At 43.8% G+C, this 14,064-nt stretch overlaps 1 protein-coding gene across 5 annotated transcripts in view; it reads right to left on the bottom strand.

Annotated features, from left to right (window-relative positions):
- GDPD5 (glycerophosphodiester phosphodiesterase domain containing 5) overlaps nt 1-14,064 on the bottom strand; it is a 174,345-nt gene that overhangs the window by 110,797 nt on the left and 49,484 nt on the right. For 4 of the 5 annotated variants that reach the window (XM_042793011.1, XM_042793015.1, XM_042793014.1 and 1 more), the window contains exon 2: nt 788-962. In XM_042793011.1, coding sequence (XP_042648945.1) covers nt 788-904 — 117 coding nt within the window. In that variant the 5' untranslated portion in view covers nt 905-962. Of the gene's footprint in view, nt 1-787; nt 963-4,764; nt 4,875-14,064 lie in introns of those variants that run through there. The other variant, XM_042793012.1, reaches the window with a different exon arrangement.

The following is a 14,064-nucleotide window of genomic DNA, read 5'->3' as shown; positions in this document are numbered from 1 at the left end:
CCTCAAAAAGCAACGAAAGAATCTCCTGGGAGCATTGCCAGAAGAAATGAGATTTAAGTTCTGTTTTGGTTTTTATTCTTTAAGTAGTAAGCACACAAAAAAAGAAACCCAGGTAACATGAGAGCACAGAAGAACAGTAATATACAACCATTACCTAGATGATGTAACAGGGCAGCTTTGACAGCAGTTTTTTCACACTTCTTCCTATAAACACATGGACTCTCATGAGACCCCACCTCACAGCCCCATCCAACAACAGGGAACATGTGAGTCCAGCCCCGCTGCCTGGATTCCTTCTGCCAGAGCTCTTAAAACTGCATTTATCCAGGGGAAGGAAAAGTCACCTCTAACAGCTCCCTTGATTATCCCTAGCTAGTTCTCACCTCCTGGTGCCTTTCCCTACCTATGAACTTATTCTCACATGGACAGAAGCTAGAGACCTCATAGAAATGCAGGTCCTACCTATTCAGCCAAAGAAACACAAGCACACCAATAAGACCCAGAGCAAGGAGCAAAACAGAAGTCTCCCCCAGAGCCAAAAGGAAAATACAGATTTGGCCAAACCCATACAACTCAGTCCCTTTGAGAGAACCATCACCAGCTCAGCATTCCCACCTGTTATGTCAACCACATGGTGAGAACTTCTCACAGACCTCCAAAGTCATGGGGACAGTAGTTTCCATGGTCTGTGTAAGCCAACAATAGAAATAAAATACCCAAGCACTTTCAACCAAGACCCACACGTATCCCAAAGTCACTCGGGAAGAGGTGACAGTCAACTACCCACCTTGGTGGTGTCATCATGTGACCGCTGGTACCGTTTCCAGCGGCAGCCGTAGATCCCCGTCAGACAGGACAAACATAGCTGCGGCTCGTAGTACTGCAGCGGCTGGTGTTTAACCATGCTCCTTCCCGCCCCTCAAGAGCGAGGTATCAGAAATCCATCAGGTCCTGGGAGTGCCCTTTAGCAAGAGAAGAAAATAGAAGACGGTTTAAAAAAAAAAAAAAAAAAAAAGGAATTTAAAAATGCCAAGCATTTCAATATATTAACAAGTAATTTAATAATTAACCATGTCCTCTGGCTATTAAGAGGGGAGGGATGATAATCAGATCTATTCCCAGCTCTGCCAACATCTCCAGCTTGTTACTCAACAAGACTGAGAAGTTTAATTAGTTTGCAAGTTATTTCCTTGTGCAGTTTCTCCCACACCACTAAAAGCAAATGTATTCACAGGAGTTATCAGAAAGAAAAGCCACACAAGGACAAGAGCAGTGGATAGATTATTTGCAGCCCAGGTGATTAGATTTATATGAATGATTGAAATGTAAAGAACCATACCCTCTGCAAACACAACCTTAAAATTGATTCAGAGACCTCTGCAAAGTTGAAACCCAGCCAAGTCAAGTCAGTGTATCTTGAGCATCCTATAGAGCCTGCAAAACAGTCACAGATGAGAAGCTAACACTTTTGTGGACAGTGGAAAAGGCAGGTATTACCTTCTCCCTTCATATGCATCTCCAACAGGCACTCACAGGGATGCAGAGCTGGTTGCAGCCTTCACCCAGGAGAAAGATCCCTTCTCCAAAGAGCATTAACTCCCTAAAGGACCAAACTGACTCCAGTGCAGCTGCTCTATTTGCCATGCATGGGAACATCACTGTTTCAAGGGAAAGTACTTCGCTCCAATTACACGCTTTGCACGTCACAAAGTTTGAGGTTTTTTTCATATTTAGCTGCTCACTTCTGTCTCTGGTAAGACGCTTATCAAGAACAGACCAAGTAATTGTATGCTCTTACTAATTCATAGAGTCAGCATTTGGGGATGGCAACCTCAAAGTAAATATTTGACAGGCTGGTGGCGTCACGCTGTTCTCGGCTCTGCTTAACACCCACGAGGGGTTTTCCACAGGTTCCTAGTGCACAAGGGTACGCCCACAGCCCCATGACATTGCTGCTGCATGGACAGTCACTGCACTATGAGTGATGCTCAACAGCAGCTGATCTTGAAAAGTGCTTGGCTACCTTTACAGGACATGCACAGTTGCATGTATGATATGTGGGCAGTAAGGAAATCGTACTCTCTCTAGAGAAAACGCTTTGTGTTTCCTTATACACAGGATTTCCAGTGCTCAGGTCTTGCAAAAAGCTATGACAGCCACGAATAGCAACATCCTCACTGGCATCAGCAAAGCCTGACAGGGCTCAGGGAGATAACCTACCCACCTAAGAGCCCCTCATTGCCACAGCCCATGGAAGAAAGCTTCCAAGAACAGGGTTGATCATATTTTTTGTTATAGCCGATGCATAAGGGGATGCTGCAGGCACTGCAAATGCTGTGGCAGAGTCTAGAAATGTCAACAAGGACATGGACAGCTCAACCCTTCCAGCTTCTGTCCTTCTTTGTGTCCATTTACACTCTGTGCTTCATGCTGACAGCCTAGGACATCCCTGTCCTGAATTTCTCTCATCAGGACTCAGCATCCTGGAAGCAGACAGTTCTTGCTAGTTGGTTGCTGCTGTTTCAAAGCCCACCAGACCGTTACCACACTGTCTCCAGAGCCTGCAACCCATAGGTCCTCTGCCTTTCTCTTATACACACGAAATGTAGCTTTGTCCTTTCAGCAAACCTCTCTGTAATGCTCTGGGCGCTGCTCAAGGCATTGACCCAGGTGGAGGACAGGAGATGTGCAGGACTTGCATCTCAGTCTGTAGCTGGCCCAGATCCCCACGCGATTTTGTTCACCCCCTCAGGGAGGATATGCAGGACAGAGGCGCAAAACACATCCAGTTTGAAACGAGAGCTGTTTGCTGATCATGTCACCCCATGCTCTCCCAGCTCATCTGCCCCTAAGCACTGCTGTACTACCTCCACAGCTTGAGGTCACCTCCCTGCCTGCGTTTCAGCTCTTCTCATGCTATTTATAAAGCTCAGCATTAGTCACTGCACAAGTTGCCTCCTATCTTCAGCTTTTGTCTGCTTCAAGATTGCCCCTACAGCATGAGTTGCCCAGTGTCTTCCCCACATGCCAGCAGCACACTGCAGGCAGAAACAACTGTCAGTTAGAATAGGGCAGAAACACTGAGGACATGTAAATTCAGATGCTACTTAAGGGTCTTCTACAAAGCCCTAATCTCTACCCAGAAGATCCTAAGCAGCAAGTGATGTACAAGATGTTATGGGACATAAGCAGGACATAAAAATTATGCACAGCCTATGAACAACTCCACTGCCAAGCCCCATATTACCACCCTGAACACCTAGAAGCTACAGTCATTAATTTGGGAAGGATTTCTTCTAATCTCCAAAGGACAGCATCTCTCCTGATTTCCACCTCTTCCTGTTTTACTCATGCAAGGCAAGAGGGCAAACAGACCACCCCTATCCGTAAAAACTTTGACCACATATTTTATTTGCTAGCTTACAAGAATTGCACTGCAAACTCAAACACAAGTGGTACACTCAAGCATTTCATCACTCCACTCTTCTGGGAAGCCCATAAGCTCTTCTCCAGATGTCTGGGCTGAAGAACTGGTGCTGTACACCAGCCACACATATACAGTGTCAAAGCTGGCAAATTCTGACTTTTCAAATAGAAATCCAAATAATCTGGAGTGACAGAAGCCTAGGGGTAGAGGCTGCCCTTCAGAAATAACATAACTTATGTTAGGGTTCTATCATTCCATTAAAAAAATTGAAGCTGAAACACTTAAGTCCGTAGCTGAAACTTCACAGCACAATTCAGGAGGCAACTGATAAGGCTGGGAAGGGAATGGGGTGAGTTTTGGCAAGCACCACAAGTTAGCAGGTATATGAAGAGTTCTCAGGTCTATCATCAGGATCCCTGATTCAACCTGGTCAGGATACAAACATCCCTCTCATGACTGCATATCCAAAGCTACCAGTTAAAGGCATAAACTCTGCTGTGCATAGTGAAGGCACCAAAGCCTTTTCAAACTGCATTGCTTTAGTAAGATATGAGTCACAAGAGAGAGGGACCAGCAATCAACCCTTCTCCCTGCAGAAAAATCCTACCAGGAACACCAACAACCAGGGTAGATGTGAAATATTTGAGTTTATTGTCCAGTTCTGAAAGGCATCTCCCAATCTCCTGCAGCAGCATCTAATCCAGCATCTCCCAATCTCCTGACAGAGTTCAGGATGGACACGAGTGTTTTCAGTACAAAATGGGAACACAAAAGCACATCTGCCCATCAACACCATCACCAGAGACAGTGCTGGAAGGTTTTAAGAGCAGCAGAATCAACTTAAAACAACCAGAAAGACAAAAGTCACAAGCAAGGGAAAAATACAGCTAAAACAGCTCCATAAGCCACCAAATGAAACTCCCACCCTGGTTCCTCTCACTGAATCCCAGCACAGGTAGATGCTATGGGAGCCCATGGATTCAGGCTGCTCTCCATAAAAGCAGTCAGGAGACGCACGAAGAGAAGAAATACAACATGAGTTTCAAAGAGAGTCATTCCTAAATGCAGTTGAATCGCAGCAGGCACAACCTGCAAGCCTAAAATCATTCCCTCTTCTACGCGAATGTCATGTGCAGATGCACAAAAGCCCACAACAGGAAGGAAAACACAAAACACAGCACCCATCCTCCCCACCAGACACACAGTCACTTGAGTAGTAACAAGAAATTCAGGAAGAGACTGAAGCACAGCAAGCAAGATGCTGCTCAAGAGAAACCACACTGATACCATCTGCCCTGAGATCCTTGCTTGGCCGAGATCATGGACTGAATACTTACTTGTCTGGCTTCCAGAAATGGATTTAATGGAGAGAAGCAGAAAGTCTGTGCCTTACAATCACTGTTCCCATGACATCTACAGCTTTGAGGTGGAGAAAGCAGGCTATGAATGATTCAAACCTCTGCTGGTTAGCATTACATACAGAAATGAAAACAGGAAGCAAGACAACATACATTAATTATTCAAATTCAGCAACGCACACCAGAAGAGGGAAAAAATAAAATAGAAAACACAAACCCACATAAGCTATCAACCTTGACTTTAAAGATGCATCATCTGCCAATGGCTATAAACTTCTTGAAGCTGAATAACTGAGTTTGTCAGCCAGCTTGCCCAAAAAGGGGGAGCAGGGAAGAGTCCATCTGCAAATACAGCGGGAGCATTTTCTGAAGGCTCCAGGATGCCTAATTAGCACACAGTGCATTCCTGAGATACTGGACTGTAGGTATCCGTTACAGCCTGTGACACATTATTCCTTTCCAAACAGCTTTGGAGGGGAAAAAGAAAAAAAAAAAAAAAAAGCAAGAGAATTCAAGTTGCAAATTTAAAAGGGAAGCTGTCTGGGGAGATCTGGCCTAAAAATTTGTATTTTTGTCTGTATGAGTTAACTCCTCCATCCCTGTAGCCTTAGAGCAACACTCAGACCTGGAGTGGAGAGGTAACAGAGCGATTAGGACCAATTGTTAAATTATTTTCATGTTATCATTTTAGCAAAGGGAACAACAGCATGAGTCCTGAAGTGCACTGAGTAAATAATGTGAATGAAGCCATGGTATATTAGATTTAATAGCATCTAACCCTTTCACAAGGCTTGGTACAGTCCAAGCCCTCCCCCTCTAATCCCCCTTCAAGTTTTATTTCTGTCAACCCAGTTCACACTGGTCACACTGATCTCATTCAGCACCTTGGGACAAATCTTTTAATAGCCCAGAGACAAGCAGCTTGCCGCACACATCCAGAGAAACTACCAACAGCACTATCTGACCTACCCACATGGCTTGGGGGAGAGATGAGAACTATGAGTTCCCACCTGCCTTCTTCCAAATACCCTCAGCTGGTTCAGTACAATAAGCACATGGCTTCTTGCTTGAGCCTGCCAAAGGCTCGTAATTTGGATCAGCACATCCAAAAAAAGAACTGAAACATAGCTAAGGATGCTTTGATGCATGCTTATGAATCCTCAAGTCTGAGGAGATGCTGGAGTGTGCAAACCCAAGCCCTTGGGGAGAGGACAACACCTGTGGTCTTCTACAAAATCGCCATCAAGGTGTGGCTGGAAAGACCCAGCAAATGGGAAGCTCAGCAGGCTTTCCATGAGGAAGCTCCCATGGTTTCAGAGAGGCAGATTTGTTTGGTGAGTGCAGGGCACAGTAGAGAAATGCCATCACCATCACAGACATACCTCCATAGCCAAGCAGGCCCTAGGCACACAAGGTGCGATCTCTCAAAAGTCATGTCCAAGACAACTTGCCCCACTTGCAATGCAAATACATGCAGAAAATATAGACTCCAAGGCTGTTGGTGATTTTGTTTTTAAACTTACCCATTTTAAAAGAGCTTTGACAGATTCTACCAATTTCCACATTAAAAGAAGTGTTTTCCTCTCTCATTGGTGACTCATGGGATCACTGTTTATCAAGAATCTCTGTATAATTTCAACATCTCCATCTCTTATTAAAATTGCTATCAAGCCAGATAAACTTAAAACCTTGTTAAGCAAATAATTACCTATACAAATTAGGTGAGAACATTACTGATAACCAATTATCCCTATTGATATTCTTGTAAGCCTTTTTGGCATTTCCCTAATTATACTAGAAAAATACTGATTTTTCCTCAAATACTTTTTAAACAATAGAATTTAAGTTCTTCTGGAGCAAACCCTCCAGTTCCATGCACAAAAAAGAAATCCCTTCTGTTGCTCAGTGAGGACTAAAATGATTTAAAGCATTAGAAGGAACTGATCTAAATTCTTCTGACTTTCACAGCTCTTCTTGGTTTTCATAGCAATCTTTCCTTTAATATACTGAACTCATCCAAACCAAAGTAATGTAATTCCACTTTCCCCGACTTGGAAAATGGAAGAGGGATAATATCCCCATCTGTTTAATAACAGAACAACTCTTACAGAGGGATGTTTGCTACAGCCGTTCCCACAGGAGGAAATCTATACGCACACACACGCTGAGCAGTACTTTCCACATTTTGTTGGCCCAGACCCAGAACATCTCAACTTGCAAGATCAAGATTTAATTTCAAGGTGGGAATGGTAAAAGAACACCCTAAAGCCATAAACAGCCTCAACTGGTGAGATGATGCATTTCAGTGGTGGAAGGTGCCCAAGTAATGACCCCCCTGATTGCTGAAGGCCTCTTGATGAGATGACCCTCTGGGGTTATTCTTTCCAATACATTGTTATCCCCCACTCTGGAAATTGGATTGGGTTAGAGGTCTGCCACCCGCTTTTCACAGGCTACAAACATTCTGGTTTATAAGGATAACACTGAAGTGTCTCTGCATAAATAAAAGCAGCAGATGTGTTAAAATGCCAGTTGCTATCTAATTTTTTTTCCCTGGCAAACAAACAAACAAAAAAAAGATAATCTGCAGCAGTGTTCTTTGCCATGTGCACATGTATATATAAGCAGAGTTTTTTGGAAGAGAATTGGGGCAGAAAATTGACACGTTGGCAAAATAACCTTGCCCCAAATCCAAGTGTTGATGCCCCAGAGACAGAAAATAAGAGGGGAAAAAAATAAAAATTAAAGAAAAAAAAAAAAATAGGTCAAAACATGGCTTGTAGACCTATCAGAGAACTCTTGCACCTCTGAAGGGGAACATCACTGTTTCCCTGATGCCTGGTGATGCCAAACCCCTATGACTACATCCCAATCCAGGGAGACAGCCTGCAGAGACACTTTGATTCACAAAGTGGCAAGTAATGACCCAAATAGTCAGGATCTGGCTGACGTGTAGTCCCTATGGGTCTGACCTGTTGTTTATTGTTCTTAAATTTTTTTTAAAAATTAACGCTTTGAAACTAGGACAGCATGTAGTTTGGGGACTGTACACTTCCAGTTAATGAAAATTCAGACTTCAAAAGATAAACACTTCAAAGGGATTACAAAAGAAAAACTTAGACTTTAATCTCACTAAATAAATAAACACAGTACGTACTAACGCCCTCTGCAATCCAGCTTCTTAACGTTTTCCACAAACTAAGGGCATATTGGGTGCCTAGCTTTTTAAAAGGATTGAAGAAGCGGAACAGGACGCCGGAAAAACCTGTACAAACTTCTTGCAGAGCAATAACCAAATGCAATCTCTGCTTTCTACACAAGCCTTTGCAACAAAACCTTGCAAGTCAAGGCCTCGTCACAGCTCTGAAAACCCAACAACTGCTACAAAGCCATTGAGAAGAACCAGATTCTCTCCTCCTCCCCCCCCCCCCAAGCTGGAAAACACCAATACCAGTTACTCAGATCTTTTTAATATTAGTACAACTGTGGTGCATTTTTGTCTGTGATGGCAGTGGTGGTCACACATTGCCTGACTTCAGGTTGTACCTGCACCAACACGTCACAGCCAAGTCCCTCTCCTACAATCATGCCCTCAAGGAGATCATATGCTGTAAACTTAGTCCCAGTAAGAGAATTCCACATTTAGTTCAGTTTCTATCTAAACAACAGTTTGCATCTGTATCTCCTCAAAAGACAGCAGGAATAGGGTTCTGCAATAACCCCAGGTGACAGCTATGATGCCCAAGACAAAAATCAACCTACTTTCTTTGTCCTAGCAAAGCCCACTAGGGATGGGCAAGACACAATCCAGTTCATGATCAGTTCAGATTCTTAGAGAGATATTCAGAAATAGACACCTAGCTGATAACAGGTAAGAGTTGACAAATACATGTAAGGAATCCCATGAGCTGTGCACTCCTGTTTTCTAAATGACTGTTCACTGGAAGCCAGTGCAACCAGTTCAAATGAGTTCTGCCTCATGCTCATAAATTAGAAAGCCAACAGAAAGATGGCCAGAGATAGAAAAGCCATGAGCACACTCCACATACTTACCTGGGATGCTGCCTTGCCTAGACAGTGACAGAATCAGAGAAAGAAGTAGCAATACAGACCAAAGATTTCTATGAAAAGGAGACGAAAAATCAATAACAGGTGATAAATAAGATAGCCAAAATTTCCCAGACTTCCCTAGTTGGAAGAGTCCAAAGAATATATGTTGCTTGCTTTGGAGTTTAATGGTTGATTTTCTAAGGCACAACAGCTCTGAGAGGAGGCTAATGCAGCAGAGACTATCTTCCCAAGCCTCTGTTTCATGGTTAGATCTGAGTGGCCGAAACACAAACTCTGCTCAGAGGTTTTCCTGCCATGGGGGTAGTTCCTGTGCAGTAGACTTCTGTGGCTGACCAAGAGACACCTCAAAACACAGCTTCCCTTTTACCTTGTTTGGTTCATCTCCTCTATGCTACTCATATTTAACAAGCCCCAAGAGCCCTATTTTCCACACCTCCACTATTCTTAAAAATAAATAAATTAAAATCTTACAAATCAGGTGTAGGTGAATTCACAAAGAGGTTCCTGAAAGAAGTAGGAAAGACGCAGATGGGACATGAAGATATTTCCTTAAGAGGAAACATGGGATACTTTTTGTTCCCACTGTCAAAGACTTCTTGACAACCTGAGTATGAAGAGAGTTTGACCTTCTGGGGGCTTGTGGAGAGATGGGCAAGTTATTAATTGCTCACATCTGCAAGTCTAATGAGGTTCCTGGCTTTACTGCTTCCAAAAGAAAGATTTTAAGCAGCCCAAGAGGTGTAAAACACCATTTTTGCTGGCAGGGAAAGTCAACTATTAGCCATTGGAGAGACATATGGTTGGGAAGAGTCAAAAATACCCAAACAAGCTAGAAAAATGCATTGACATGGATAGAGCCCATCCCACCTCAGGGTAGCTGGTGCATTTATTGAAAGTCTGTTTCCATCTTTATGTCATAGGGGAGGCCCAAGCTGGGATGCCCATAGAAGGACATCACCCGTGTTTGACAAGAAAGGCCAGAAAATGTCAGGCAAGTTAGGCTAGAGTTCAGCAGACAAAGATTTATGTTACAGCCATGGAATAATGCTGAATTCAGTTGTAAAGGGAGTTAAAAAAAAAAAAAAAAAAAAAACAAACAAAAAAAAAAAAACACAAACACACAAGTAGAAGAAAACATGAAATTTGTTAAAAGCAGTAACAGCAACACCTTGAATTCCCGTGCCAAGGAGTTAATTAGTCCTACAGGCACATTTCCTTTATATAGTGCTTTGTGGCTGAGAAAAGCTGAGTCTCAGTGTTGCACAGTCACTGATCATGACTGCACTGACATGTAAACAGTTTCATGTGAAAAGCTACAGCAGCCCAACTGCTGCACAGCCTTTACACAGTGAGAGAATATACCCCAAACCTACCGAGCCACTCTAACTTCCAAGCTAGAAACTGCCAGGAAACCAGGACTTCAGCAGATGCCAGGTTTTAGTTTTACTGTCCAAGAATGAGCCAACACAACTTCCCAAGAGGGCCTTGCTAGTATTGCCTTGAAAGAGCTGCTCAGTGGCATCCAGGAGGACCCAGTAAAGGTCAGGGTGTGCTCTTTTGTCCTTCAGAAAGATGAGCTTGGCACCTTGACAAGTTCAGTTGGGCACCAGGAGGTGCTGATGCGTTAAATAGTAAGAGGGATGAGGACATCCTAGTGCTGCTCAAAATGAGGGCTCCAAAACCCTTAGCCAAGTCAGCCAGAAGAGATAACAGTCACGTTGCTGAAGTTCTCCTGCTTCCGAGTAGTATTCCAGCTAGCAGGGATGTTGGTGTTTGGGAAGAGGGAGGTCAGCATCCAAGATGCAGTCAGAAGTTTCCATGTTACAACAGCCAACCATTTATGCCACTGCCAGTAAACAGCGGAGAGACCACAGGGAGGAACCTCTGGGTTACAGCCGGTACCAACCACAGGAACAGGCTGGGTGCAGAGGGTTTTTACCAGGCACAGTCCTAAATGCACACAAGTGCCTCTGACTTCCCCAGACATGTACAGGCACTGTGACTCCAGTACGTCTGGTCTCAGACCATCAGCTCTGCCAAGGAGGAAGACATGTAGATCACACTAAAAGTCATCACAGCACATCACTTTGGAGCAGTGGTGAGCACTGCCTTGGCACCACGCCTGGTGGAGTCACCTTGGGACAGCATGCCAGAAACATTCAGACCACCACAAGAACACAGCAGTTGAACAATTAAAAAAAAATCCAAAATAACAGCTCAACAGTTAAGCCAAGATGAGACAACACAAGGACCCAGACAGCACCAGGAACAGCTATTGATCTTGGCAGAAGACAAGGAAGAGGAGGTATCTGAGCCATAAAACCAAGAGAGACATGAAGGAAAGAACCAAACAGGTCTGGGAGAAGTTGGAAGGGGAAAGAGGCGGTGTCTTGACTAAGAGACCCTATGTTCAACCTTTGTTGCCTAAAGATCATCTGAAAGAGAATGGACTGTGATGCTGGCATGGTCTAGGTGATGAAACCACATCAGCAGGTTGAGCAGAGAGAGCCAAGGTGAAAGAAGAGAGGAAAAGCCAGTGGAAGACAACAAGACCTAGGAAAACACAGCTAGATGCTGAAGAAAACTCTGAGGGGGCTCAAGCAGACAAGGCATTAAAAAGTATTTTAAAAGATTGTATAATATTTTTCCTCTCCATAGACTGCAGAAGTTTTGCCATCTTCACCAAGCTGAAAAACAAAAGTTTACATCAAGCCTTATCCATTTCCAGCATGTGTTTTTGCTGAGGAATTAAGTGGAAACAGAACTGGTTCTGAACATGCACACCCTGACAAGCAGTTTCCTTTACACACAAGCTTTCCCTCTCCCTCCCTGCTTACCCTTTCCTACACACACCCCTGAAGAGCTCTCCATAATCACACATGAATTGTATTAGCCGTCCTTTCAAGGGGCAGTTTTAATCTTCTCTGGAAGGTGTTAGCAGCTAAAGCAGAAGCTTGTCCAACACACTGCTGTAGGGGGCTTGTCGCCCGAAAACTTGGTTCGTGCTAGTGGGAAAAGAAGAGAACTGCGTGAACCATGCCAATAGCACTCATCTGAGAATGAGCAAAATGCCTCCACACCCACTGCACGCACTTTAATTGAAACAGTAAGGGGAAAAAAAACAACCCAGCCAGATTCATTTTACAATCAATACTCTGCACATCTGCTGTGCAACTGCTATCCAGAGAATTAAGCATGAATGTCTCTGGCTTAATGAGAGGTGGAAAGTCCTAGTTAAATGGATTACAAGCTCTTTATTTCCTATGATTGATTCCTTCCATACGGCTGAAAGAAACGTTCTTCAAAAAATGTTCTTAAGCATCAGAGAAGCTGAATTAGCGAAAGAGCAAACTTGCTTTCACATACTTGCTGCTCCTTGCCTCCCATTCTGTACACAGCCAACACGTGCAGTGCAGTACTGAAACAACCTCACTGATCACATCGACAAGACCTGCACGCACAAGACCTAGTCCCTCCGCGTCTTCCAAGATGCCACTTCTACTCCCATTTCCAAAGCAAATATTCACTGCACATAGCAGTTTGCTGCTCCTCTGTAGCTCCCTTGTTCTACAAGGCAGATACTGTTTTGGCTTCCTACACCAAGAGCGCATAAATTAATTTGATAAGACTCTAATGACACAGCAAACTCCTTCCCACTACAAACACACTGGATGTGCTGTGGCCAAAGTAATCAAAAAAGATAGTCAGCAGGATCTGGTGACGTGAAAGACTCAGAAGTCAACACCATCTCCCTGATTTTGGACAGCATCTGGCTCTAGCATTTTTTGTTTCCTTTGCATTGCAACTGGACTGAATTGGAGCAAACAAGACAGACCACCTGACACTGGAAAGGCCTTATAGGTATTCATTTTTGGATAGAGCACACTGAAAAGCCACAAGCTAACTGATGAAGCCCAGGACAGTTCAACAAGCAAAGTCGGGTTTGATTAGGAAATGACTACAGAAGGACTGTTGACTGGTCTTTATAATATAGGCATGGGATGGGGGAAAGACCAAAGTTCTCAGCAAAAATAAGAGCATGAATGCATGCGATATGAAGAAACGATGGGAGCTGCTGCCTCAGGCCTGGGAATGCCAGATGTGACATGAGATCTGAAAGCAGTTTGAAAGGTTCATGGCACCACATCTACCTGAAGATACCACTTCTGACTCAAAGTCAGAATGCTAGAGGTACGTCTGGGAGGTTGCACAAGGTCCATCCTTGGAGATTTTCAAGACCTGGCTGGACAAAGCTCTGAGTAACCTGGTCTGAGCTCAGTGTTGACCCTGCTTTTAGCAGGATGAGATGGAGTAGAGCCTTCCTGAGGTCCCCTCCCACCGAAGCAATCTGATGGGTCCACAACTAAATGAAACATGAAGTGCCACACCCCCACAGGAGCCTCAGCTTCCAGAATGACATGTACTTGTGCGGTTTTCAAACAAGCAGCTACAGCACATCCCAGAAACCCTTTTCATTAAGTGATTCCAAATTTAACATGTTACCCCCTACAGCTATTCCAGTCTGTGAGAAGATAATCCCCTTCTCACGAACTGTCAGGACAGACTCACACAATCAGCTGTTTCCATTTCATCACTACCACTACAGCTTTCTGATCACTTGAAAAACACGGAAACAAAAACAATATCAGAAAAATGAGGTTCACACACCCCTCATCCCTCCTCCACCCCTATTGCACAGCAGATATTTTGATTTCTGACAGAGGACGGGCTAACATCCAGTTTACCACTCTTCTGTTCCAAAGATGCTCAGTAAAGCACAGGTGTGCCTCAGATTCCTAAAGCCTCCTTCCACTTATTATTGAATTCTTTCCAGTTCTGTAAAAATCAGTTGATGTTCAATGCAAGGAGACCGACATGAACATTTCCCTCCCAGAGGATTTACAAGCCCGACCTAGACACTGTGTGGTGAATGAAAATTGCTTCTAAGGAAACAAGAGGGTAACAAGAGACAGGTTACAACCACCCCATCACACCATTACTCAATGCCAGGTAAATACTTGTCTCAACTGCTGATGCGTGTATTCTTTCAAAACCTGGAGTTGATCTTTGGGAAGACATGAATAAGGACAAAGTGATTTTACTCTCTTTGCAGTTGCATAAATCTTTCAGAAGGGAATTTTCTCAATTGACTTGGCAAGCGGTTGCAACATTTTCAAACGCGCTTTCCAAAAAGCATCTTGAAATGCA

The sequence above is a fragment of the Tyto alba genome, unplaced genomic scaffold (genome assembly GCF_018691265.1).
Source record: "Tyto alba isolate M040663 unplaced genomic scaffold, T.alba_DEE_v4.0 Super-Scaffold_2, whole genome shotgun sequence".
NCBI classification, from domain to species: domain Eukaryota; kingdom Metazoa; phylum Chordata; class Aves; order Strigiformes; family Tytonidae; genus Tyto; species Tyto alba.
Note: the sequence above shows the minus strand (reverse complement) of the source record. Positions and strands in the feature narration are given on the sequence as shown.